Source organism: Peromyscus maniculatus, chromosome 10 (assembly GCF_049852395.1).
Source record: "Peromyscus maniculatus bairdii isolate BWxNUB_F1_BW_parent chromosome 10, HU_Pman_BW_mat_3.1, whole genome shotgun sequence".
NCBI lineage: Eukaryota > Metazoa > Chordata > Mammalia > Rodentia > Cricetidae > Peromyscus > Peromyscus maniculatus.
In genome coordinates this window covers 22,247,021-22,270,428 of record NC_134861.1, presented here as the reverse complement: position 1 = coordinate 22,270,428, position 23,408 = coordinate 22,247,021, and the positions used below count along the sequence as shown (strand labels likewise).

Below are 23,408 nucleotides of genomic sequence, written 5' to 3'. Positions count from 1 at the left end.
TTTTTATAGTATGTTGTTCTGCCTTCTCATTGGTTGTAAACCCAAACACGTGACTGCCTCGTCACTGTCTGAATGTACAGCCCCCTAGGTCTTAAAGGCATATGTCTCCAATGCTGGCTGTATCCCTGAACACACAGAGATCTATAGGTTTAAAGGCGTGTGCCACCACCGCCACACTCTTGCTATGGCTCTAATAGCTCTGACCCCCGGGCAACTTTATTTATTAACATACAATCAAAATCACATTTCAGTACAATTAGATTACCACCACAGACGGGGAGGAGGGTGTGGTTTATGAACCCACGATTATACATTCAGTATATACCAGGATAGTTTTTTCTGTTGATCTTTAGAGTTTTCTTCCATTGGCTTGAGTTAGAGTGTTAGGATACAGCACAGACTGCCCTTGGACTTGTAAATAATCTTGCCTGAGCTTTCCAGGTGCAAGTGCAATGTTGCCAGACCTGGCTTTCTGCCCACCTTTGTACTGTTACTAATGTGCATCACTTTCAAGTACTCTTTCACCTTAGTTCTTCTAAAAGTGTATGGTCCCTGATGCCACAGAACAGTAGACTTTCTGTAGGGAATTGATTCACCCCATCTCCCTGTGTATCTCTATCTCCTTCCTCTTCTCCCCCCCCCCCTCGTGTAGTTGTTCATAATGTAGTATAATATTTGTATATGACCTTAAGTCTATTACCTAACTCAATGCTGTCATAGTTGTTTATGGTTTTGAGCCAGGGTCTCATGCAGTTCGGGCTGGCCTCAAATTCCATATGTTAAGTTTGGCCAGCTAAGGCTGGCCTTGAACACCTGTCCTACCACCACCTCCAGAGTCCGAGGATTACAGGAGTGTACCATCAGTGCACAGCCCTAACACAACTTAAACCTTGTCTAAAGAGTTATTTCCTAGTGTTTAGGGAGGAATGGTAAGGTGAAAGGTGCTTTTAGATATGATTTAGACATTTTTATTGTATTTATTTGTGAATGGAGGGGCGTGCACACGCCACAGCATCTATGTAGAGTTCAGAGGACAGCGATGTGGGAGTTGATTCTCTCTTTCTACAAGTGTGGGTTCTGAAGATTGAACTTAGGTCGTCAGGTTGGGCAACAAGTGCCTTTACCTCCTAAGGTATCACATTGGTCCTGCTTCAGATATTTTGATCTATGATTAGTTGAGTCCATGGATGGATAGGGAACCCACCAGCTATATTTGTATTTTAAAATAACCATAATCTCATGCTTGTAAATGAACGGTTCTTTCAATACTTACCAGTCATTTAATGTGTACCTCTTATATGTGTACCTCTGTTACAGGCATTCTCAGTAAACACAAAAATCCTTGTAATTTAGCATGCATTGGATGAAGACCTTACTAATGTTGTGGAGATTCTGATAGTATTTCCATTTATTTATTTTTATTTTATGTGCATTGGTGTTTTTTTTTTTTTTTTTTTTTTTTTTTTTTTTTTTTTGTTTGTTTGTTTTTCGAGACAGGGTTTCTCTGTGTAGCTTTGCGCCTTTTCTGGAACTCACTTGGTAGTCCAGGCTGGCCTCGAACTCACAGAGATCCGCCTGGCTCTGCCTCCCAAGTGCTGGGATTAAAGGCGTGCGCCACCACCGCCCGGCTATGTGCATTGGTGTTTTGCCTGCATATATGTCTGTGTGAGGGTGTTAGATCTTGGAGTTATAGACACTTGTGAGCTGCCATGTGGATGCTAGGAATTGAACCCAAGTCCTCTGGAAAAGCAGTGCCCTTAACCACTGAGCCAGCTTTCCAGCCCCCAGCATTTCCTTTCTTCCTGTATATTAGTTATTTTTCTGGTCATTGGACCAGTACCTCATCAAAGTAACTTAAAAGAGGATGGGCTTATTTTGGCTCATAGTTTAGAAGGTAATTCTGCCCATGGTGTCAGGGAAGGCATGATGGCAGGATCAGTTCCTGTTTATGGCAGAGGGAATGTGAGGTGCTTGCTCATATTTTGGTAGACGAGGAAGTGGGGGGAGAGAGAGAGATGTAGCCAGAAGTAGGACTGAGTTCTAACTGCTAAAACCTGCCTCTCATAACCCACTTCCTTCCTGGGTCCTACCTATTAGATAGAGTACATGTCTACCTCAAGAGACCACCAGCTGGGGGCCAAGTGTTCAACCGCGTCCTCAACCGTAACGTCCTCCTATCTGAAAGTTTTACTTGCCTTTTCCTCGAGACATCTACTTTTCAAACAGTCTTAATGAGCCCCGGCTGACCTGGAAATTGCTGTTGGCCAGGGTGGCCTTGAACTTGTAGTTCTCCTGTCTGCTTCCTTTGTGCTTAGATTATAAGCGTGCAGTGTCTGCTCTTGAAAAATATATTGAGTGCTGTAGCTCAGAGGTAGAGCATTTGCCTAACATGTCTAAGGTCCTGTATCTCAAAAAAAGGAGGAAAAGATTCCTCATCAGGCATGGTGACACATGCCTGTAATCATAACACATGAATCACCACACCCAGCTTTCCATTTTAGGTTTTAGTGTGGTTTCTAAATCTCCTAAACTACAAAGTTTCTTATGTGTGAAATGAAAGAATCATTAGAATCACTGATGTAGTCCTTGGAGAAGGGTCTTGCTTGAATATGAAATAGTTACCTGGTATTACTAAATATTAAAATGAAAATAACTAATATGACAATTTTACATGTGAAAATACACATGATGTTAGTCCAGATATCATTTTTTTTTTTTTTCCATTTTTGGAAAATGAGGTTGCTTAAATGAGTGGATATTTAAAAGCATGGTTTCGGGCTGGGGATGTGGTTCAGTGGTAAAACACTTACCTAGCACACACAAGCCCCTCTGTTCTATTCCTAGCACTTTAAAAAAGTAAAACAAATCCACCTTTTATGGGCTAGAGAAACTGCTCAGCAGTTAAGAGCACTGGTTGCTCTTGTAGAGGACCCAGGTTCAATTCCCAGCACCTCACAGCTGTCTGTAACTCCATTTCCAGGGGAGCTGATACCCGCATACAAACGTACTTGTAGGCAAGATACCAATGCACATGAAATAAAAATACATAAATCTTAAAAGCCTGGCTTCGAATCAGAGCTGCTTTTGTTGTTTGTTTTATTTTTGTTTGTTCGAGACAGGGTTTCTCTGTGTAGCCCTTGGCTGTCGTGGAGCTCACTCTGTAGACCAGGCTGGCCTCCAACTCAGAGGTCCACCTGTCTCTGCTGCTGGAATGCTGGGATTAAAGGTGTGCACCACCATTGCCAGGCTGAATCGAAGCTTTTATTGTGTTCATTTTCTTTCATTTCTCCTTTAAAAATTCCTTAGCATTTGTTGAGTGGATGTGTCCATTTCCAGAGACTTCCTGGGTGAGCACTGTGTGCTGGAGCTTCCTTCAGGCATCAAGCTCCAGCGTCAATCACTCAGTTTAGCTCCCTGCTTGAGCACCTTACCTTCTGGAGACACTTGGGCCCTAAGGAAGCAATTACCCCGAAACTAAATATGAACTCTGTTCTAAATAGTTTTAAGTCAGCTTGACATAAGCTAGTCAGCTGAGAGGAGGGAACCTCAATTAAGAAAATGCCTCTATAGCCGGGCGGTGGTGGCGCACGCCTTTAATCCCAGCACTCGGGAGGCAGAGGCAGGCGGATCTCTGTGAGTTCGAGGCCAGCCTGGGCTACCAAGTGAGTTCCAGGAAAAGGCGCAAAGCTACACAGAGAAACCCTGTCTCGAAAAACCAAAAAAAAAAAAAAAAAAAAGAAAATGCCTCTAGCTGGGTGGTGGTGGTGGATGCCTTCAATTCTAGCACTCAGAAAGCAGAGTCAGATGGATCTCTATGAGTTCGAGGCCAGTCTGGTCTACAGAGAGAGTTCCAGGACAGCCGGGGCTACATAGAGAAACCATGTTCAGAAACAAGCAAACAAAAAAGAAAAAGAAAAAGAGATGCCTCTTTAAGATTGGGTTGTGGGCAGGCCTGTGGGGCATTTCATAATTAGTAATCGGTGGGGGAGAGCCAGTCCATTGTGGGTGGTGCCACCCGGGGGTGGTTCTGAGGTCTATAAGAAAGCAGGGGAAGCCGGGCGGTGGTGGCACATGCCTTTAATCCCACCACTCTGGAGGCAGAGGCAGGCGGATCTCTGTGAGTTCGAGGCCAGCTTGGTCTACAGAGTGATTTCCAGGACAGGCTCCAAAAGCTACACAGAGAAACCCTGTCTTGGAAAAAAAAACCAAAAAAAAAAAAAGAAGAAGAAGAAAGAAGGAAGGAAGGAAGGAAGGAAGGAAGGAAGGAAGGAAGGAAGGAAGGAAGGAAGGAAGGAAGGAAGGAAGGAGAGAAGGAGAGAAGGAGAGAAGGAGAGAAAGAGAGAAAGAGAGAAAGAAAGAAAGAAAGAAAGAAAGAAAGAAAGAAAGAAAGAAAGAAAGAAAGAAAGAAAGAAAGAAAGAAAGAAAAGAAAGAAAGAAAGAAAAGGAAGAAAGCAGCTGAGCAGCTGAGCAAGCCTTGAGAAACAAGCCCATATTAGCACTCCTCCATGGTCTCTGCATCAGCTCCTGCCTCCAGGTTCCAGTCCTGTTTGAGTTCTGTCCTGACTTCCCTCAGTGATGGACTGTGATGTGGGAATGTAAGCCACATCAACCCTTTCCTCCCCAAGTTGTTTTGGTCATGGTGTTTGATCACAGCAATAGCAACCCTAACTAAGACAAGGTCTGAGAGTACTTGGTACTTGGGAGAACTTAAAGAGATGGCATGAGGAATAGAATGGGTGACCACTTTGGATGGTTTGAAAGCAAAGTGCTGTTTTCTGATACTCTTTTTTTTTTTTTTTGTTTTGTTTTGTTTTGTTTTGTTTTTCGAGACAGGGTTTCTCTGCGTAGCTTTGCGCCTTTCCTGGAACTCGCTTTGGAGACCAGGCTGGCCTCGAACTCACAGAGATCCACCTGCCTCTGCCTCCCGAGTGCTGGGATTAAAGGCGTGCGCCACCACCGCCCGGCCTGATACTCCTTTTAAATCACTGTAGTAAATGCTTGGATACTAACACTAACCCACTCATTTCTGTTTCCTTCCAGTTTGTGAAGTGTGGATATGCAGGCTCTAACTTTCCAGAACACATCTTCCCAGCTTTGGTTGGAAGACCTATTATCAGATCAACCACCAAAGTGGGAAACATTGAAATCAAGGTAATGTTTTATTCATTGTTAAAGAACCATGAGGCTGTGTGAGGTGATCTTTGAATTAAATAGTGTAAAGTAAAATGTCAGGAAAAGCAAAGAAGAGAACAGAATTTCTCGTAATTTTAATGTATAGTAACACCTCAACAAAGGCAAAAACCCCCCTGAAGTTAATTTTATCTTTTTGTTTACGTATAGCATGGTGCCATTATGATATGGAGTATAAAAAACATTAGCTTTAGAATTAAGTACAAAATTGATATATATTAGTGCCTATGCCGTCTTAGTGTCTCTGAGACGTGGGGCTTTTCTGACCTCCTACTCTTTCATGCAGTCAGTCAGGAAGACCCAGAAGTCTAGGCCTGGTTCCTCTTCTTCCCATTCCAGTTGATTTTCATAATGTGCGGGAAGAAACCAGGCAGCTCCTTATTTGGTCTTAACACTTTGTCTTTCCGTAATGGAAGAGGGGGACAAGTTGTCATTAGCCAATACTTTACATGAGAGGCTCAACAAATTTTCTTCCACTGAGCTAGAAATCAAGCAGGAGTCACATTATTTTATAAGAAATAGACTAATTAAAAGATCATGAATTGACTACATTCTTAAGGTAGATAGGGTCCAGATTATAAAAAAACAGTAGAATTTAGGGGCTTTTTTAGTGAGGCTTTTCTTTCTTTCTTTTTTTTAATAGTTAACACTGTTTGGTCCTGTTTGGACAGTCTTTGTCAAGACTCAGGGTGTATATCTTTGGGATATTTGTTTGAGGTACAGAGAAAAGTGATGGGTGTAATAGACGATAGAGATAAATTACTGTGTTCTAGGTCTCAACTGTGGGAGCTCGAGAACAGAGTTACATAATAAATAAAAATACACATGGAAACGTAGATTCTGTGGTTTTTTTTTTTTTTTTTTTTAAATAACCTAAAAGTGAATTCTGGCCTTTGGTAGGTTTCCAAAACCAAGTAGTTCACTCAGTATGAGACATTTTAGGAAAGGCTTTGCAGGGAAATTTTGTCAGATTCCTTTTTCTCTTTTCATAAATTTTCATTCTGATTGAATTTTATCTTTTTTATTTTTATTTTTTTGGAGACAAGATCTTACTGTGTATCCTTGGCTGGCCTTGATCTCAGAGAGAGCATGCTTCTGCCTCCAAGTGTAAGATTAAAGGCCTTCATCAGGAAGCCTGGCAGGTTCTGTCTTGAAAGGACTTCAATTTGAAATTCAGCTAGTAATGTGATGAGGGAACACTGAGTGTAAAGAGTGCATTTTACTTAGAGGCTGGCCTTTGTACATTTTTATAGATGATAACATTTTTGAGGTTCAGAGAAATATCACATGTAGCCATTTTTATTCTCCAACACAACAAAAACAGCACATTTCTTCTCACCTGTTTTCTTGCTTTTTAAGGCCAAGTAATAAAAATGAAGTTTTCTTGTGAGACATTTTCCAGGGACTGCTGATAGAGTGTGTCAGTGTGTTTTTACTTCCGCTATTTCACGTCTTTAAGGCTTTCCAGTTAAATTGCGTTTCCTTTCACTTGACTGCTAGGGTTTAGATAAACACTCCTGAACTAAACTCTGACCTACTCAGCTAGACCATGTATTGTCCATGTTTTTCTTAATTGAAGTTCTTAAATTCAGTAATGAACTAAAGAACAGTTTGGAATTCCCGTGCTTAGCGAATTGACTTATATTTATTTTTAAGTCTTGTTAGCTAAAATGTGATGGTAGACTAAGACAGTGGGAATTTAAATCACCTACTTAATTCCCACAGAGTTCATGTGGCCCTGATGTTAACCCTGTAAGATATAGTGGCACTGCATCTGACCTCGGCCTAACTGTCTCTGTTGCTTGTGTGTTTAGACCTTTCGGTGGGGATTTTGTGTAGGCCTTTTCTGACTCTCGCTCTACCTTCTCTCTCCTTTCTTGACCTGTTGAAGTAGAGTAACAAAACGATGGTAAGTGAGGTCACACACGTGCTCTGCTTGTTTCCACTTCGCCTTGCTGGGACAGTAGCTGTTGTTTGTGTCCCTTCAGTATTGGGGAGGGGGAAATCCATATTTTTGTTTTAAGTGCTTTAATTTTTTAACCTTTTTCATTTCTTCAGTTTGGTAGCAACTAATAAAGTCCTGTACTTTCCTGATTGCATACAATGAACCAAACAAGAACTAATTACTAACATAGTTTTGAATTGTTTTCCTTATTTTTTGTAGATGAATGTTGTAATTAAAATGGAATGTGGTGTGCATAATACAGAAATGAAGTAGCTATGTGATACAGACAGAAAATGGGTGAATTTGTTACATTTGGACACTTAGTTTATTGATTGATGTTCTATATTACCTATTATACTGAATGCATAAATTTGCAGCCAGTATAACATATATGCATTTGGTAAACTGAGTAGAATTTTAATGTATACATGAATCATAAGTGAAAAAAGAAATAAAAGAAAATCTGTTTCTATGTCATTCTTACTGATGAGTAGATTTGACACTATCTGAAAATAAATAAGAAAAAAATAACATACCTCTCGGGCTTTCCCAGAAATAAAAGGCCATGCCCCATACACACAGAGACAAGTAAGTACCTTTGTGTAGTCCCTCCCTTTTATAAAACAAACAAACAAACTAGAGGCTTGCTGGGCCTGTCCCAGACATTTGACTGTGTTATTACATTTTTATATGGTAGTCTTTAAGTCTGGAAATTCTTAATTTTTTTTCTGAATAAAAGAACATGCATTGTTTTAAATACTAAAGACATTTTTTTTTAAAGGGTGTGCTTGTAGAGAATAGTATAGGCATAATTTTAAAGTTCTTTTTAAATCAGAAATAGAATATCTAGTTGGTATTATAAATATATTTGTTCTTTCAGTATAAAAGTAAAATCTTCCATATGCTGGGTGAAAAGAAAAAACGTATTTTGAGATGTAGCGTGCTCTAACCCTTACACCAACCTCCGCTTCCCTGGTTTCATAGACTTTCCTTCTAGGGATGTAATTGTGGTTTAAAGCTTGTATTTTTCTCTGTTTTCTAGTTCAGAGTGACGTTCAAAATTATTCTTGGCAGATATAATCTATACTAAGTAACTGGCTTTCACCCAGTGTCTCAGTTACTGTGAGTTTCCAGGGACCAGGTGAGGTTTAGGCTTGAAGTCCAGTGGTGGGCAACAGTAAAAACTCGAGGCTGCTCTGAGCATTTCCTGCTGGTTCTGAAGGGAGGAGGGAACCTAAGAGTCTTCGATTTGTTTCTTTGTTTGCTTGTTTGTTTGTTTGGGGGTTTTCTCTATGTAGCCAGCCTTAGCCATCCTGGAACTTGATCTGTCCCAGGCTGGCCTTGAACTCACAGAGGTCCGCCTACCTCTGCCATCCTGGGATCAAAGGTGTGCGCCACCAGCCACCACCGCAGAGCTAGGTTATTAGCATTGTTGAAAGTTGAAAGGTTCTAAGGGAGAGTTAATATGTGATCTAGGTTTTGTTTGGAGGTTTTGTTTGATTAGTTGGTTAGTTTTTTCTCAGACAGGGTTTCACATAGCTTAGGCTGGCATCAAACTTGCTGTGGAGTCCAGGATAGCTGCCTTGAGCTACTGATCTTCCTGCCTCAATCTCAGTGTCTCTGTCTCTCTGTCTCTCTCTCTGTCTCTCTCTCTGTCTCTCTCTCTGTCTCTCTCTCTCTCTCTCTCTCTCTCTCTCTCTCTCTCTCTCTCTCTCTCTCTCTCTCTGTTTTGAGTTTTGGTTTTGTGAGACAGGGTTTCTCTGTGTAGCCCTGCTGTCCTGGAACTGACTGTAGACCAGGCTGGCCTCACTGTCGAGTGCTGGATTCCAAGCCTGTGCCACTGCTCCTGGTTTGTTTGTTTGTTTTGGTCTCCCTGTATAGCCCAGGCTGAGCCTGAACTCTGGCATTCTTCATCTTCCTACCTAGGCCTTATAGTGTGTGCCACAATACCTGGCACTTGATGCTTGTTTGTTTGTTTGTTTGTTTGTTTTGAGACAAAGTCTCATATATCTCAAGCTGGCCTTGAACTTCTGATCCTCTTGCCTTTACCTCCCAAGTCCTATGATTGCAGTGTGCCATCATGCCTGATACCAGACCGTGCTGGGGATGGAACCCAGGGCTTTTGTGCATGCTAGGCAAGCACTATACCAACTCTGCAACATCTCTGGCTGTCTGAGGGTTAAAGAAATAATTTTATCAACAAGTTTTTCATTAAGTCCCTTGCATACATTTCCATTTTTAAATGGCCCTTTTTGTTCAGAGGAAACTAAGGATACTCAATGTCAGATTTCCCTTTCAGTTAATAGTTCATAATATGTGTGGCCCTAGAAGAAGATTCATAAGGCTTTTATTTTGAGTTGCTATAAGCCTCTGTTTTGTTTGTTTGGGTTTTTTCCTTTTTTTTTTTTTTTTTTTTGAGGCAGGGTTTCTCTGTGTAGCCCTGGCTGTCGTGGAACTTGCTCTGTAGACCAGGCTGGCCTTGAATTCACAGAGAGCCACCTGCCTCTGCCTCCCGAGTGCTGGGATTAAAGATGTGTGCCAACATCACCACCTCAGAGGCAATAAGCCACTCTTCTTCAGAGGAATAAAAGTAAGTATTCTGTTGAAATTTGATCATACTTACTCTAAATTGGTTGAAATAATAGAGATTACCAACCAATTATCGAAATCAGTTGTCTTCTATAATACAATGAAAAATACACTTACCATAGAATCAAATAAGTAACAGAAATTGGTATGAAATTGTACTTGTTAATAGCCAAAAGTAGCATATATATTTGCAGGTATAGAATTTTTTTCCCTCTATTTTTAATTAAGAAATGTTTAGCAGATGTAGCTATGTTAAACAGGGTTTACAGACCCTGCATATACCTACCACCTAGACTCCAGTATTAATATCTGTTGTTCTAAACCAGGCATAGGGCACTGGGGAGGCAGAGGCAGGCGGATCTCAGTATTGTTGAGGCCAGCCTGGTGTACACACAGAGTTCCAGAACATCCAGGGCTACATAGAGGGACCTTGTCTCAAAAAATAAAACATTTATTATTTTGATTAACTGCATACCCATTCATCTATCAAAATGCTTGGTTTTTGTTGTTTATTTATTTTGGTTTGGGTTGGTTTTTGTTTGTTTGTGTTTTTGATGTTTCACTGAGTTGCAGATACTAGTATACTTCTCCCTAAATACTTCACCATGCCTGCTTTTATCCAGAGTTCACAAGTGTCGATCTTTCCAGTTTTTCATATTCTTCCTAAAGATTCTGAGTAGTTAATAGTCAAGGAACTTAAGTGTTAGTTTTGGGGAAATTGACGTTATAAGAAATTAGTTGCAGCCGGGCGGTGGTGGCGCACGCCTTTAATCCCAGCACTCGGGAGGCAGAGCCAGGAGGATCTCTGTGAGTTCGAGGCCAGCCTGGGCTACCAAGTGAGCTCCAGGAAAGGCGCAAAGCTACGCAGAGAAACCCTGTCTCGAAAATCCAAAAAAAAAAAAAAAAAAAAAAGAAATTAGTTGCAATAGCAAGTTTTAGTGAACTTCTTTCTTTTTGCCATTACTGTATCTTCCAGAAATCTGGCTTTTAGTTTAAAACTACTCTTCAGGGACATTTCTAGTTCTGTTTTTTTTTTTTTTTTTTTTGTTGTTGTTGTTGTTGTTTTGTTTTTTTCCCTTTTTCCCCTAACACTGCAGATTGAACTCCTAGGGCCCTCCACATACGAGGCACATGACTACCTCTGTGCTTCAGCCCACCCCAAAGGTCATGTTTATAAAGCTTCATTTTACATCTTCTCATGTTGGTTTTGTGGTTTCTTTTCTTCATCTCCTCATAATCTGAACTTTTATTATACCAAATAGTAGCTATTTTTGGTACTAATTTTTAATTGGATTCATCAATGTAGAAATAATAACTTGGATTACTGATTTCTAAAACATTTAATATTAAGATCTCGTTTGCTTTGTTATGCATACAAAGTTTTATTTTTTTTTTTAATGTGGGTCACCTTAAATATGCTCTCATTGGAGACAGGTTGTAAGTATTGTGCTTCATGAAAGATAGCATTGATTTCCAGTATTATACGTCACGATTAAAAATGTTGCCCATGAGATAACTTTATAGGCGTTGTTTTAATGCATACACATATAGATAGACATTTGTGAAGTCTGTTAATTGGTGTATGTGTGTGTGTGTATGTAATGCATTGTTATAAAGGAATGAAGAATCATTATGATTTTTCATCTACAGTGATATAAATCATTTTGATAGTAGAAAGAAATGTGCTTGTGTGCATTGAGTGTCTTTCAAGTTTTTCCCCCTGATGTGCTATTTCACATATCACAGGACTTATTTTTTGAACATTTGAACAAAAGAAACATGAAACCTCATACAAATCCCTTCAAAATATGAAAATGTGGGGTTTATTTGTGCTAATGCTCTTCTTTTGGAAGCATGTATTAAAGGTAAGGTCAATTTATTGATTTAAATACATAGTACATAAAATATTGATTAAACTTTGTAAGCTGTTCTTGAAAGAAAAGAGTTTTAACTTTGGAATAAAAAACTTGATCTGCAAGTCCAAGAAAAAAAATAAAATTTAGTTATTCCCAAGTTTCCTAAAATCTGGGAATAGAATTTTCTAAAGCTTCTTGATGTAAAACTTGGACTATTTTAAAGCTTTGCCATCCCGTCTTCTAGGATCTTATGGTCGGGGATGAGGCAAGTGAATTGCGCTCAATGTTGGAAGTTAACTACCCCATGGAGAACGGCATAGTGCGAAATTGGGATGACATGAAACACCTGTGGGACTACACATTTGGACCAGAGAAACTCAATATAGACACCAGAAACTGCAAAATTCTACTCACAGAACCTCCCATGAACCCAACCAAAAACAGAGAGAAGATTGTAGAGGTAAATTTTTGATGGGCTGGATATCCATGTGTATCTCTGTGATAGAATGTTAAGTCAGTATTTTTTTTTTTCTTCTTGCTCCTTCTGCTAAGGATAAATAAAAGCAGTCATTTCTCCCTAGATCCTGTTTATTTTGCATTTACTACAGATTGAGGGTGGTTCATTTGAAAACTGAAATGTTTTTGATCATGTTTATGATGCTTATGAGAGTTTGAATTTTGGAACATAAATTTTGGATTTTTGGATAAGGGAATTTACCTGGTAAATAGGCAAATATTGCAAATTTTAAATCAGAAATCTCTCTGGTCTCAAGCATTTTGTATAAGGGGCGGTTAACGTGTATATGCTAGTAGATGAGAACACTCCCCTCCCCAAAAATTAGGTGATTGAGTAAAGTAGTTTATTAGAAAGTAATAGATCTAATGGAAAAAAATAGTGAAGTTGTGTGTATATATATAATTGAGTACAGGAAAAGAGTTTGGAATTCAAGATAAAAGATTCGAAAGTCTTTGAGATGATGTTTTTCACCAAAGAAGTGAGGAGACAGTGTTGAGAAGTCTGGGGCTGGAGGGAGGAGCCTGCCGAAGAGATTGAAAAGGCTGCTGAAGTAAGGCAGGCAGGCAGGCAGGCGAGCCTCGTTACTGACTCAGATGGTGGACTCTGGAGGACTCGGCATTTTGTTAGGAGATGCACACACAGCAGCAGTACTTGTTTACTAAAGGGATGTTGGAATAGAAGGTTAGAAGATGAATCAATTGGTGAAGATGTATTCAAAAGTTGTAAAATTGAAGTTCTGTATGTTCTCATTGCGATCAGTTGTTAAATATCTCGGTAGTCAGAGTGATAGTCCTATCAGTCAATGAGTGCTTACAATGGATGACCACAAGAAATCATTAAAGATTTTCTCAGCTGACATGGGCTACAGTGCTGGGGGATGTCTTTCTGTACACTGTGAATGTATAATGATCCCATTGGTTAATAAATAAGCTGCTTTGGCCTATGGCAAGGGAGCTTAGAGGCAGGCAGGAAATCCAAGGAGAGAAACAGGAAAGAGAAAGGCGGAGTCTGGAGAGATGCCAGCTGCCGCTGAAGAAACAATGCCAGCAGACCAGTAAAGCCACAGAACACATGGCAAAGCATAGCTGAATAGAAATGGGTTAATTTAAGATATAAGAGCTAGCTAGCAAGAGGCCTACCATAGTTTGTAAGTAACATTAAGCCTCTGAATGGTTATTTTGTAAATGGCTGCAGGCCCACAGGGCTGGGCAGGACTAGAGAAAACTTTGAACTACATTGTGATGAGGGAGGGCCCGAGGAAATAGCGCCCTTCAGTGTAACTGAGTGTGAAATGGAATTACAACCTGGGCTCAGGGAGAGTCAGTGGGCTGGGCCACTGAGCAGTCTCTGCGTCTTGACAGCCTAGTGTTTTAATTTTTCTTCACCTCATAATTTACTGTTCATTTTATTCCACGGCTAGGGAATCAGACCCAGAGTCTCATTCAAACCAGAAAAAACGCTTCTACTGAATTACATCCCCAGTCCTGTTTCCTTCATTATTTGTTTTTAACTGCCTAGGGGAGGGGTGTAAAACCAGTTTTGACTCAGGTTGGGGGAAATAAGCAGATAATTTCTCTTCTTTTTTTCCTCTTCATTATTTATGTGAGTTGTGTTTATGTGTGTATGCCCATGCACACTGGAGTGTCCATGAATGGACAGTTTTAGGGGGAGTTGGTTTTTACCTTTTACCATGTGGGCTCTGGAGATTGAACTCAGGTCATCAGGGCTTTCGAACCTGAGCCATCTTTCTGGTCCCAAAAGGATATGTCATTTTATTTCTTTATTCTGATTTTTGTTTTGTTTTGTTTTTCGAGATAGGGTTTCTCTGTGTAGTTTTAGTGCCTGTCCTGGAACTCACTCACTCTGTAGACCAGCCTGACCTCGAACTCACAGAGATCCATCTGCCTATGCCTCCCGAGTGCTGAGATTAAAGGCGTACACTAGTATTGCCTAGCAATTCTGATTTTTTTAATATTGATTTTTTTTTTTTTGTGTGTGTGTGTGTGTGTGTGTGTGAGAGAGAGAGAGAGAGAGAGAGAGAGAGAGAGAGAGAGAGCGCACAGGCACGAATGAGTGCCACACAGGCAGGTTTTTTTTTTTTTTTTTTTTTTTGAGGGGTATCAATTTAGGAAATTTTTGTTTGGAGCTTGCTTTCATACTGATGAGCCACTGTGTACAATATAGTCAGAAATCTTTACTTGTAACACTTACAAATGCTCCGAGACTTGACTCAGGTGTGTATATGTGCTTGTAGGCACACACACGTGCATGTGTATCCAAAACTCTGCCCTGATGATTGGAATCGAGGACAACTAGTTAGAATAGATGATTCCTCAGGGTCCTTGGTTGCATCTAATCAGCTAATCTGCCATGTGAGCATGAAGGAAGTATATAAATATGTATAGAGTTTTCTGCATAAACCACTTTCCTGTTTTCCTTCTTCCATTTTCAGGTAATGTTTGAAACTTACCAATTTTCTGGTGTGTATGTAGCCATCCAGGCAGTTCTGACTCTATATGCTCAAGGTAAGTAAAGCTTAACTATTAGGAAAATTAATTCAACAAACACTGAGAGCCCTGGCTGTCCTAGAACTTGCTCTATAGATCAAGCTGGCTTCACTTTGAGCGGTGGGATGGAGAGTGACTCAGTTAAGAGCATTGACTGCTCTCACTGAGGACTCAGGTTCTAGTCCTTCATTTGGAGCCATCTATGACTCTAGTTCCTGGGGATCCAGTGCCCTCTTCTGGCCTCCAAGGGCACTGCATGCACCTGATAAACAGACATAACATTCAGATAAACACTGTTACAGATAAAATTAAAAAAAAAAAAATCTAAAAAAACAAAAAGGAAAGACTGTTACTTATATAAGATCATGCTTCAAAACTTTACAATTGTCTGTCTGTGTCAGTTTGTCATGCATGTGTATACAGGGATGCATGCTTGTGGAGGCCAGAGGTCGACATCAGGTGTCTCTCATTCTCCACTTGCTTTTTTTTTTTTTTCTTTTTTTTTTTCGAGACAGGGTTTCTCTGTGAAACAGTCCTGGCTGTCCTGGAACTCACTCTGTAGACCAGGCTGGCCTCAAACTCACAGAGCTCTGCCTGCCTCTCCACTTCCTTTTTAGAGACCGCATCCCTCCTTAGTTGACCTGGAGTTGACTGACTGACTGGTTGTAAACCTCCAAGGCCCTCCTGTCTGCACTTCCCGGGGCGGAGGTTACAGCCTTTGCTGCTACACCGTTGTTTTGTGTGGTTTACGGGCTCCAGACTAAGTCCTGGGCTTGTGCAGCAAGCACTGTACCCACTGAGCCAGTTGCCGAATGTGAATGCCATGCACACTTTCACTTGCTCTGTTAAGTAAGGAGCTAAGCTTAAAGCGACATCAGGTTGTTTTTTTTTTTTTTTTTAAAGATTTATTTATTATGTATACAGCATGTATGACTACAGACCAGAAGAGGGCACCAGATCTCATTACAGATGGTTGTGAGCCACCATGTGGTTGCTGGGAATTGAACTCAGGATCTCTGGAAGAGCAGCCAGTGCTCTTAACCTCTGAGCCATCTCTCCAGCCCACATCAGTTTTTTCAACAGTTCTTTTTTCAGCTGTCTTAAATTTTTATACATTACGAGGGACTAGAGATGGCTTGTCAGTTAAGAGCATTGGTTGCTCTTCCAGAGGACCAGGTTCAATCTCTAGCACCCCTATGGGCTGGCTCCCAGCTGTCTGTAACTCCAGTTCTGATGTCCTCTTCTGGCCTCCTTGGGCACTTGCAGGCATGTGATGCACAGACGCACAAGCAGGCAACACTCATACACAAGATAAAAATAAGTAAATTAAACCTTAATTGAGAATAAACATAGAATTTATCCTCAGAATCGGCTTGAGTTTAAGAAATTTTTTTTTTGTTGTTGTTGTTTTGTTTTTTCGAGACAGGGTTTCTCTGTGTAGCTTTGCGCCTTCCTGGATCTCGCTCCATAGACCAGGCTGGCCTTGAACTCACAGAGCTCTGCCTGCCTCTGCCTCCCGAGTGCTGGGATTAAAGGCATGCGCCACCACCGGCCAGCCAAGAAATATTTTAAAAGATTAGTGTGCTGGGTAGTTTTATGTCAGCTTGACACATGTTGAAGTCATCTAAGAGGAGGGAAGGGACCTCAGTTAAGAAAATGCTTCTAGAACCGAGCAGTGGTGGTGAATACTTTCAATCCCAGCACTCAGGACACAGAAGCAGACAGATCTCTGTGAGTTCGAGGCCAGCCTGGTCTACAGAGCTAGTTCCAGGACAGCCAAGGCTACATGGGGAGAGGGGGTACCCTGTGTCACAGAAACAAAACAAACAAAAACAGGAAATGATTCTAGAAGATGGGGCTGTATGCAAGCCTAGAGGGCATTTTCTTAATGACTTTCTTTTTCTTAGTCATCAGTCATTTTCTTAGTGCTTGATATGGGTGTGGTGGCAGCCCATTTTGGGTAGTGCCAACCCTGAGCTGGTGGTCCTGGATTCTATAAAAAGGAAGGCTGAGCAAGCCTTGGGAGCGAGCCAGTAAACCGCACATTTCCATGACCTCTGTATCAGCTCCTGCCTCCAGGTTCCTACCCTTTTAACAGTTCCTGTCGGACTTCCTTTGATGATGAACACTGCTGTGGAAGCCAGATAAACCCTTTTCTTCCCAAGTTGCCTTTTGTCGTGGTATTTCATCACAGCAATAGTAACCCTAACTAAGACAGCATAAAAAACTTAATGGTCTTCCAGGTGTTCGCACACCTTTAATCTCAGCACATGGGAGGGAGGCAAAGGCTTGTGGGTTGCTATGAGTTCTAGGTGAGCCTCATCTACACAGTGAGCCCAGGCCAGCCAGGACTCCATAGCAAAACTCTGTGTGTGTGTGTGTGTGTGTGTGTGTGTGTGTGTGTGTGTGTGTGTGTGTGTAACACACGTACTGATCAGATGCATAATAAGTTGGGTGGGGAGAAGATGTTTTGGAACACATTCCTAGTTTTTGAGTCAGTTTTAATGAACTGTATTCTCTCTGTTTGTATTTTGTTGTTGTTGTTGTTGTTGTTTTTGAGACAAGGTTTCTCTATGTAGCTTTGGCTGTCCTGGAACTTAGGCTAGCCTTGAACTCACAGAGATCCACCTGCCTCTGCCTCCCGAGTGCTGGGACTAAAGGCGTGGGAATTAATTTTTAAAGCTATATTTAGTTACCTATTGTAGTATGTCTTGCATTCTACTTAATATAGAAAGTCTATCAAACAGTGAGATAGATACGGTTTCTTTGCTCTTACGGTCGTGGATTATAATCTACTGTAATTTTTATTTGAAGGAAAAACGTCTGTCAAGTGAAAAAGTATTTTCTGGATAAGTCTGCATTTGGACACTTTTACTCTTTGCAAATCTGATTGTCTATTTGTGTGCCTGAGCATGTGTGGTGTCGGGGGCAGCTTGGAGGAGTCAATTCTCTCTCTGCCATGGGAGTCCCAGGGATCAAACTCAGGTCGGCGGGTTTGGCAGCAATCACTTAGACCCCCTGATCCACACTTCATTTCCCCTCCCTTCTTCCCTCCACCCATACTTCATTTGTAAAATACCACTTTAGAGGGACTGGAGAGATGTCTCAGTGAAAGAACACTGGCTGATCCCAGAGGATCCAAATTCAGTTCCCAGCACATATGTGGTGGCTCACAGCCATCTGTAACTCCAGTTCCAGGGGATCTGACATCTACTTCTGGCTTCTACAGGCACCCAGCACACAAGTAATGTACAGACATACATGCAGGCAAAAGACCCATACACATCAAATAAAATTAAAGTGAAAAATTTTTAATAACTTACAAATTACTTTCATATACAGTAATTTTAGAAGGTTTAAAGGGGTTAGTGTAAGTTTGAACCTGTGATTCCATCTTGCGTCAGGAGGCGTTACTTTTTGTGTGTCAGTGTTTTGCCTACATATATGTATGTGCCCTATGTGCATGCCTGGTGCCCAGGGAGGCCAGAAGAAGATATTGGATATTGGATCCCCTAGTACTGGAGTTAGAGTTTTGAGCTGCATTGTAGGTATTGGACCCCACCCAGGTCCTGCAAGAGCAGTAAGTGTTCTTAACTCCTGAGACATCTCTCTAGCTCCCCTAAAAGAATTTCTAAGAAAACTGATGTTAATATATTTTCCTAGTAAAATTTATGAATTAATCTCGATCCAGTAAGAAGATAACCTTTTTTAAAAGAAGACTCACTTATCATGTATACAATGTTCTGCCTGCAGGTGTGCCTACGTGCCAGAAGAGGGCACCAGATCTCATTATAGATGATGTGAGCTACCATGTGGGTGCTGGGAATTGAACTCGGGCCCTGGAGGAGTAGCCAGTGCTCTTAACCTCAGTGCCATCTCCAGCCCAAGATAACCTTTCTTTGGTTTTTCGAGGCAGAGTTTTTCTGTGTAGCTGTGGTGCCTGTCCTGGATCTATCTCTCTTTGCTGCTCTTGCAAAGGACCAGATTTCAGTTCCCAGCTCCGTGGTCAAGCAGCTTATAACCACCTATGACTTCAGCTTCAGAAGAGTGGGTGCCCTCTTCGGGTCTCCATAGGCACTATACTCATGTGCACACACAAACACACATATGCACAAATACATGGTAAAGATAAATTTAATAAGAACAACAACTATTACCATTCCAACCTGCAGGAGGGGTTTGAATAAGAAGTGACCTGGTGTTTTAGGAAAATATGTCTATGTGCTTAGTTTAGTCTGGGTGGATAGAAAAGACTGATTGACGTTGGGAAATCGCAGGTCAGAGTTTGAGTGGTCAGAGAAGGCACAGATGAAAGGGCAGGAATTTAAAAGACAGACAGACACCCAGGGATAAAAGGATCTGGCTCTAAGAGTCCTGTTCTCTTTTCCCAGTAGACAGTCTTCGGGGCTGGGGCCATAGCACAGTAGGTGACTGCCAACCTGGAAAGCCTGAGGACCTGAGTTCAGACCCTCAGCACCCACATAGAAGCCGTGCTCAGCAGCACGTGCCTGTGCTTCCAGCCGAGGAGCCCAAGACAGGAGGAGTCTAGGGCTTGTGGGCCAAGTAGTCGTCCTGATCAGTGAGCCTCAGGTTCAGTGAGAGACCCAGTTTCCTCAGATACCCGTGTAACAACCCCAGTTCTGATGGATGCAATTGCTGAGGCTTACTGGCTTCCAAGTTACCAGAGAAAACACCAGGCCAGGTTCAGAAAGAGATCCGTCCTCAAAGGAGTAGGTACCGAGAGATGAAGGAGGACACGGGATGCACATAGATACACACAGAAATAATCAAGTAAATAACTTAAAATATAGTAAGGTGGAGAGCAATTGAGGAAGACAGCCAAATCAATCCTCTGTCTTCTGCAGGTACATGAGATAGCTACATTCCAAAACAGTCTCTTGTCTAAAGAGCAGGACTGAAAGGGAACAGTATAATAGTTTATGAGGCTATCAGATTAATCAGGGAAAAACAAGTTATATCAAAATGGGAATATTTATAAATTTATTGGTGTTTATCAAAGATAAACAGATATGACAGTGCATGCAAATTTATAAGATGATATTAAGCATGTTTATAGTAATATGTCCATAGGCAGATTTATGTAAGAAAAAAGGGCAAAATAGATAAAGAAATAAATGAAAGAAGAACTTAGCCGGGTGGTGGGGTGCACACCTTTAATCCCAGTACTTGGGAGGTGGGAGGCAGACAGATGCCAGCCTGGTCCACAGGATGAGTTCCAGGATAGCCAGAGCTACACAGAAAAACCCTGTCTAAAAAAAAAAAAAAAAGAAAAAGAAAAAAAAAAAAAACAGAAAGAAAGAGAAGTGTAGAAAGACCATTCAGAGATGAAGAAATAATAAAACTAGATTATAGATAATGTATATTCTGTTTAAAAGGAAAACATGAGTTATATCGGGCTGGCCAAATGGCTCATAGGTAAAGAAGATTGCTACAGAGCCTGGAAATCTGAGTTTTGGTTTCCTGAGCCCTACATAAAGGCGGAAAGAGAGATCTGATCCTACAAAATTATCCTCTGCTCTCTACACATGTGCTGTGTATATACACATACATAATATTAATACATAAGAAACTTTTTTAGTGTAAGATTTTAGAAGTTTTGTTTTTCTCATTTTTTAAATAGTGTCTCATGTAACCCAGGCTGGTCTTCAACTTCCAGTATAACCCAGGATGACCTAAAACAACTGCTATATTATTTTCAGTTAGGGTCTCGCTATGTAGCCTTGGTTAGTCTGGACCTTGCTGTGTAGACCAGGCTGGTCCCATTTGCCTCTGTCTCTGAAGTGCTAGATTAGAGATGTGTGTCAGCACCTTCAGCCTGACCTAGAACCTCTCCTCTTTGTCTTCCAGGTGCTGGGATTACAGGCTTTCCCCAATATGCCCAACTAGAGAAGGTTTATTTTCCCTCAGAATTGACTCTTGGCTTTTTTCAGACATTTTTTTCCTCTTTAAAAATTTTATTATTGTTGTAGGCTGGAAAGATGGCTTAGTGGTTAAGAGCACTTGCTACTCTTCCAGAGGACCTGGGTTCAATTCCCTTCACTCATGTTGGGTGGCTCATAATTGCCCATAACTACAGCTTCAGGCATTTTAATGCCCTTTTGTGGCTATGGCAGGTATTTTACTAAAAATTAGTAGTAGTAGTAGTAGTAGTAATATTTGTATGTGTGGTCGGGGGGTGGTGGTAATAATGCCATGCTTATGTTTAGAGATCAGAGGACGACTTTGTGGAGTTGGTTTTCTTCTCCCACCTTTAGGCGGGGTTCAGAGATTGAACTCAGGTCACCAGGATTGCTTTGCAAGGTGTTTTTACTCTCTTGAGACACTTTGCCAACCCGTTTCAGTAGCACAAGCCAGACTTTGTGCACACCTGTTATGATTTCTTGGCTAGGATGAGACTCTGCCTTAATAACAATAAAAATAAAGTAAATCTTTTCAGTGGCAATTGAGAAACACAACAGCAGCTCTCTTCCCTTTGTGCGAGTGGAGGAGACAGGGTTTCTCTGTGTGGTCCTGGCCATTCTGGGGCTCTCTGTAGCCCAGGCTGGCCTTGAACTCAGAGATCCACCTGCCTCTGCCTCAAGTGCTGGGCACCACCTCAAGTGTGCGCCACCGTTGCCCAGCTCCCTTGCTCTTTTTTTTTTTTTTTTTAATATATATATATTTTTTATTTTACAATACCATTCAGTTCTACATATCAGCCATGGGTTCCCCTATTCTCCCCCCTCCCACCCTCCTTTGCTCTTTTTGATTGTTGTTGTTGCTTATGGGGTTTGGCTGGGGATCCTACCCAGACCTTACACATCTAGGCTCACACTGTTGCTGTGACGTCACCCTAGTGATGTTTCTATTCTACCATAACCTTTAGTTAGGGCCATTCTCCTTTGGGGTCAATAGCTGAGAATGATTGAGGATTGCTAGGTATTAGACATTTCCTCAAGATTACAGGCTTTTTTTTTTTTTTTTTTAATTTTTTTTAAATTACACTCATGATATTCACCAATTACACTCATGATATTAATCACATTTGTGGTATTCATAGATTACATTCACACTATTCATTATATATATATATATATATATATATATATATATATATATATATATATATATTTAAATGCCGAATGTCATTTATTGAAGGAAGGAGGAGATCTTAAATATAGGCTTACAGCACAATGGGAGGACCCCGGAGGGCAGAAGTTTGATACTGATGTTTTACAATCTTGCATCTAAACTGTTAACACCCATTATTCAGGATACACAAACAAGGAACTTCCCTTAAGCATTCAGGAGGGTGGAACCTGGCAGGGAATTAGCATTGGGAGGATATCAAGGTCAAGGTCCGCAAGCAAGGCAACAGTTACCCAAAATGGAGGCCAGGGCCCTGCAGGTCCCCCTTTTATTTGAAAAATGAGCTTCTGACTTGGGTTGCGTGGGACGTCGCAGGTCACCTTACCTGTCATGGAGACACCTGCCCAGGCCACACAGGTGCTCTGTCTTAGGTAGGTGAGTGCCCCCCCCCCAGGCATTACCCATCTCTGAATACTCATTATCATACAGGCTCAATCTTGTGTGAGCTGCATGGTTAATTCCTGCCAAAGATCTCAAAGTGGCACTGGTCTTGCAATCTGTGTGTTCGATACAGAAAAGACCAACAGAGGTCCTATCTCACCCATAGCCAGTAGGCTAAAGGCGACTGAGCCATTCCCTTCCTTATCGAGCCATACTGTACATTGGGGTCCTTGTAAGATAGTATCCCAAAAGCAACTGGAACTTGAGTTTATAAATTTATAATTTTCAAAGCCAATCGAGATGTATATAACTACTGAATTAAATTTATCATGCCCAATAGAATGAAAGATTAACTAACTACGGTAGCTACTTTTGTTGCCAGGGTCTCCACTGTGCTAGCTATAGTAAGCAATTATGAAATGGTAATCCCAGAAACAGTGGCAGTGGTGTGCGCCATTGTTATAACAGCAACAGCAGCAGCAGCAATGTCAAATTCTCTTCTGGATTGTGTGGACATCCACTGGCATGGATATAACTCCAGGAACACAAACCGCCAAGGCCCGTTTTTCTTGATCCCAGCATGACTTTGGCTGGCAGCTCTTCTGGAGAATCCAATCTCATGGCTACAGTTCCTAGGCTTACATTAATGCTTGCCAAAGCTGGTCATATTGAGCTCTCAATCACCATTGGCATCAGGAGGGTAGATTTTTTTCATGAAGACCCATTAGGTCTCTGTCATGTTGGGCTTCAGCAGCAGCCACAGGGCGCGTTCAGTGCTCAGGAATCCAAAGAGGAACCTCATTGTTCTGAGGAAAGACATAAACCAAACTAGATTGGGTCTCCTCCACATGCTAGTAGAAAGATCCTTCCATCGCTCCAGAGGGTGATTTGCAACAGGAGCCCTCCAGTGCTTATCTGCATTGGATCCTCCAGCAGAATCCACCGATAAAAAAATTTAAAATATATAAAACAAGGGAAAGAATAGAATGTGGAGAGGAATGATGAGTCCCTAGTTCTCCCTTTTTTTAACTTTAGTAAAATGTTTGTTTGTTTGTTTAATATTCAAATTTTTCTATTTTTATTTATTTCTTATTGTTTAAAATTTATTTTTCTATTATCATCTTGATAGAGTATGTATTCTTATCTTAATAGTGAGATGTTTCATTGAGGCTTGCTCAGTAATTGAGTAAAACCAAAATTTATTATAAGCCACAGTCGTCCTAGGGACCTCCATGCTATAAATATAGCCTCCATGGTTCTGTGGGTTGTAGTCT

General features: G+C 41.1%; 1 protein-coding gene across 1 annotated transcript in view; it reads left to right on the top strand.

Annotated features, from left to right (window-relative positions):
- Positions 1–23,408, top strand: part of Actr2 (actin related protein 2) — a 55,913-nt gene that overhangs the window by 10,344 nt on the left and 22,161 nt on the right. The window contains exons 2-4 of the mRNA XM_006974823.4: positions 5,041–5,151; positions 11,825–12,040; positions 14,550–14,622. Of these exons, the coding sequence (XP_006974885.1) occupies positions 5,041–5,151; positions 11,825–12,040; positions 14,550–14,622 (400 nt within the window). The remainder of the gene's footprint in view (positions 1–5,040; positions 5,152–11,824; positions 12,041–14,549; positions 14,623–23,408) is intronic.